This window comes from Maniola jurtina, chromosome 17 (genome assembly GCF_905333055.1).
Source record: "Maniola jurtina chromosome 17, ilManJurt1.1, whole genome shotgun sequence".
NCBI classification, from domain to species: domain Eukaryota; kingdom Metazoa; phylum Arthropoda; class Insecta; order Lepidoptera; family Nymphalidae; genus Maniola; species Maniola jurtina.
In genome coordinates this window covers 8,873,581-8,878,647 of record NC_060045.1, presented here as the reverse complement: position 1 = coordinate 8,878,647, position 5,067 = coordinate 8,873,581, and the positions used below count along the sequence as shown (strand labels likewise).

General features: G+C 36.5%; 1 protein-coding gene across 1 annotated transcript; it reads left to right on the top strand.

Annotated features, from left to right (window-relative positions):
• The first annotated feature begins 1,727 nt into the window (after window positions 1-1,727).
• Window positions 1,728-4,429, top strand: LOC123873816 (protein odd-skipped). Its single transcript, XM_045918875.1, has 3 exons — window positions 1,728-1,907; window positions 2,139-2,697; window positions 3,293-4,429. The coding sequence occupies exons 1-3, from the start codon at window positions 1,802-1,804 to the stop codon at window positions 3,678-3,680; spliced, it is 1,053 nt and encodes a 350-aa protein (XP_045774831.1). The 5' UTR covers window positions 1,728-1,801; the 3' UTR covers window positions 3,681-4,429.
• The last annotated feature ends 638 nt before the right edge of the window (window positions 4,430-5,067 follow it).

The following is a 5,067-nucleotide window of genomic DNA, read 5'->3' as shown; positions in this document are numbered from 1 at the left end:
AGATGACATAGAAACTTTTGATGTGTACCTACACAGTAAGTACCTAGGTACTTAGATAGGTACAAGCTTTGATAGATAAGCGTTTAGAGCGATTACGCACTCATCCGAGCAGAGCCCTTGAAAATAGGTAGGTAATAATTATCTCTCCCTCATCCGTGACAATATATCGGATGTGCCTCGGATTCAAATCGTACGTAGGTACCTACCACCTACCACTGAATGAAAGCTTCCACGCGCGTTTGACTTTTAATTTTTATTCCATTTATTCTATCTACGGAAAATTACTTTTAAGTCAGCTGATGCTCAGTCGAGGGTTTCGTACTATACAGTCGTATTTTTTCGATATTTTGCACGATAAATCAAAAAATTCCATTCTAAAACAGATTTTTATTTATTTTATTATAAATAAAAATAAATAAAAATCTGTTTCAGAATGGACAAGTAAAGCCCTTTCATATGATGCCTGACTTGGTAGGTATACCTATTAATAAGTAACCCAAATTTCGGATTTTTCGCCTTACGGGTGCTAGCTATTACTTATGACCTACCTAAATAACCAACCTGCCTTTCATGATTCTAGGTCTAGGTCAGCGGGAACTAGGTAGGTAACCTCTGGGTTTCTTAACAGATAAGACAGACAGACAACGAAGTGATCCTACAAGGGTTTCTTTCTTTTTTGCTTTTGAGTTACGGAACCTATGAAAGCCTAAAAATGAACAGGTAGGTAGGTAAGTATGTAATGAAAAATAAGCATGATTTTAGTTTTCTGTTGTTTCTGTTATTTTATTTCCCTTTTGTTTCTGTTATTTAATTTTGTTGTTGTTTCTGTACATAGGTACCTATCTATGTTTCTGTTATATTTTTGTTACTGTTATTTTATTGTTTGATGTTTTTATAGGTAGATTGTAGATAAATTATATCCTAGATTAACACATCTCGGAAAATCAAAAAGTTCCCGCGGGATTTAGAAAAACGTAAATCCACGCGGACGAAGTCGCGGGCATCAGCTAGTAATAAATAAATGAGAGTAGGTATGTACTTTGGTACCAAGACTTAAAAATAATATTAGGTATGTAGGTAGGTATCTATCTACTTATTGTACCAATAAATAAGCAAGACACATTGTGGCATTTTGATCATTATTCTAGACAAAACCGTTCTAAATAATGAACTTACCTAAGTACTATACGTCTCAACTTTTAAAATGTTTATTTAAGTACTTAATTCATTTTTCAAATGCCCTAAAATAGGTTTGAGAATCTGCAATTGCTATTTGCAATTGATATTATTAACAAAGAGGGAACGAACAAAGGCATACAATTTGTATAGGCAGAGACTTGCCTACGAAACGCAATTACGAAGGCAATTCGCCGCTATAACTAGGGGACACGGTGTCACCAAAAATTTGCATTGCGGGCTTTACTTCGAAAACGACCTAATCTCCACCAACCTTATTATGCTAAGGTTCTAAGTAACTATACAAGAGTTTTGGTGATGGAACTTTGTCATATCAGGTCGAGTGGACGTTGGTGCGATTCGCGATGATAACCGATCGATTCCGAAGGCAGAGCCGCGTAGGCTCCGCCTATTGGGAGGTGCGGAGCTGCTTCGGGAGCCGACACAGGCGCCGGTAGACGCGGTCCCTTTGATCTATCCCCTCCCGCGAGCCACGCGAACGCAATCCTCGATAACAAACGCACACAAGCCCATATCCCTCTGCGCGCTCTCGCTAGCCGGTTGTCAGTCTCAAACCGGTTTAGCTGTGACAGTGACCAGTGTTTGTGCCAGTGTGTTTGTTTCAATGGATTGTACTATTTTGGACATGGAAGATAAGCCGTACAGTGTTGACAGTTCCGACGATATCAATATAGAGGAAGAGGAAGAAGAACACATCGAAGAAAGTCATAGTAAGTTTGTTGTTTTAACGTTTATTTACAATAGTGCTAGGTTTATTTACATAGATTTGTTGTTGTTGCATTTTTAGTTTTATTGTTTTAAATACAGTCCTCAGTTAAATCAGGAATTCATCTTTCATGATATCTAAACATTTTTATTACAATTGCTTACAGCTTTCAAAGAACTTATTTAAATTAAGGATTGCTGACATAGTTTAAACTAGGTTTTCGTTCTATCTACAGGTTACCCACCAGACTTCCCGATCGAAGCATTAGTGAAGTTAGAGCGACCGTCGCCACCGCTTCTAACGCCTCCTCATACACCAACCGACGATACACCACCAGCCGTCGTTGTATCGCGTCTTCAACCCGCCTGGTCTTCACAATACCCCGTACAAAACAGAACCATGCAAAATCCGTACCCGTACGACAAACAGGTTCCTAACTACACCTACCCTGGAGTTCCTTATGTCCAACCTCAAGTTGCCAGTCTTCCACCGTCGGCGCCCTACCATGCAATGTTAGTTAACCAATGGATCAGGAACGCTGCTTTATACCATCATTCATTGAGATACCCGTCAATGGCTCAGAGAATGCCTGGGAGAAATCCTCCGCCAATGAGAGCTCCGGGCGTCCCCGGAACAAGACCGAAGAAACAGTTCATTTGCAAATACTGCAATCGACAATTTACTAAATCCTATAACCTGCTCATCCATGAAAGAACTCATACAGATGAAAGACCTTACTCATGTGACATATGTGGCAAAGCCTTCAGAAGACAAGACCATCTAAGAGACCACAGGTAAGTGTTTATCTTTTATTTGTTTATTGATTAGCACATTATTTATAGGTGAAGTAGATAATGAACGCATTGGAACTGATAAGAATCGTGGCAAGCTTTACATAAATCTTTTACAAATGTTACTAATCAATTACTATCACGAGGACTTCAGATTTAATTTAATGTTTCCTTTCTAATACCAACAACGTGATTTAAGACTTGTTCCACCGAGGCTTTGTTGGCGATAACAGAAAAAGGAACAAAATTAAAAGTGTAAACCTTTTTGTGAGGTCGCGAGGCGGCCGCACGCGCTCTTCCCACAACCGGTTTAAGTTCTTTACGATCACCATATCTGTCTTGCTCCGCCGTCGAACAAATTACACGTTATATTTCTTTACCTTTACGAGACAATTTTTTCCCCAAATTATACCCTGTGTATATTAAGCGGCTAATGCTTCTAATATGGAATTACCTCATTTCCCATTTGAAACGCGTATTCATCGGCACATTGAGCCATAAAGTCTCATTTCGATGTGTACTTACTCGACTTGTCTCGATTTTCTCACCTTCTTAGTGAAAGTTGGGCATTAGCTAATCTTTATTTTTTGTTTTACAGGTATATCCACTCTAAAGAGAAGCCATTTAAGTGCACCGAGTGTGGGAAAGGGTTTTGCCAGTCAAGGACCCTTGCGGTGCACAAAATCTTGCACATGGAAGAATCTCCGCATAAATGTCCAGTTTGCAACAAGAGTTTCAACCAAAGATCGAACTTGAAGACCCATTTATTGACCCACAGCGAGGCGAACAAACACCATTTAGAACATCTAGAAGGTTGTCAAGAAGTTTCGTCTACAAGTCAAGCTGCTGAGAGTCCTCTCCTGGACCTATCGCATAAGCCGTCTCCATCACTCACTCAAAACTATCAGCATAAACACCAAGAATCACCCGTTGAAGTTCCGAAGAAACCGCTAGGATTTTCAATAGAAGATATTATGAAACGCTGAATATATAATATCTTAGTTAGTACCTATAGGTTTAGATCAAAACGAGTTGACCCGCTTTGTAGGACAAGTTTGAGTACGATGCGAGCTTACAGTCAAGTTATGAAACTCGTTTATAGATAAATCTTCACCAGATCCACATCAGTTATTCAACTTGATCTTGGTTTTATTATTGCTGCATCACATTAGCATATAAATTTTGGTACCTTTTCTTTAAATTTAACCAAAGATGTATCTCAATCAAAGTTTTGGTTATCCAAGATTTGAACTTCTTTCTGCGTTGTTATAAAATACTTGACAATTATTGAAAACCTTTATTAGAGTCCTCTACCATAATTTTGCTGTAATGCTTCCATATAATTTGAAGAATTTGACTCTATCCTCTTTTAAGGCTAAAGACTGAAATTGTTTTATTATTGTTATGTTTCTAAAGATTTATTTATTGTGATAGTTTCTCAAATAGGTTTAGGTTAGTTAATGGTTAACTAAAGTTACCAAAAAGTATTACCTTAGTATGGATTAATTCAATCCAAAACTAGTGGCTATGATATCTCAAATCATGTTCAAAGTAATTTAATGTACCTTTTTAATTTTATGAATAGAATATAGTAATATTAAATATCTTATAGTTTCAAATGTAAATATAGTTCCTTCCTTGTAAATATTCTATTTAAGTTCAAATGTACTTTTAAGTATATATGAGGCTATTGGTGAAGAAAAAATATAACGAAGTAAATTCATCCACACATTTATTACTGTCGTTTTATTTTCTTGTGTTAATATTAAGTCGAGTAGTCCAGTTTCTAAAAGGACAATTTCTTCAACAAAATAAAGTGAAGCAACAGAGTGTAGTCAGTTTTAGTATACGTACTAAGAAAAAATGGGTTTATTCTTGAATACTACTTAGGTACGTAAATAGTTACTTAATGTGTGGTTATAACATTACATACATACTTATGTTATTAGTATTTTTTATTTAAAACAATAGTAGGTAGGTAATATACAATAGTATGGATTAGGTATACCTATATGTACCTATATATAGAAGTAAGTGTCAGAGTGATTAACTTAATCGATTATTATTCATGCCATTCTACATATTATTGATTAACTGATTGAATTAGTCTATACTTATATCTAATTAAGACCTAAATTTTATTTTACTGATGGTGAAGCTAATAGCTAAACAGGGAAGGTACGTCATTCTATCTTATCACCAAAAAAGAAAAAATGGTTCTAGGTACCTACACGTATGACAGTAATTTTCTCAAATAGTTTTGCATGGAACATTATGTGGTAAGTTATTACCATTAAACCCATAGTAGAATGGCCATGCGTGTATGGCCTCATCCTCATCTCTGCAATATTAGAGCCATAATTATCTATGAAG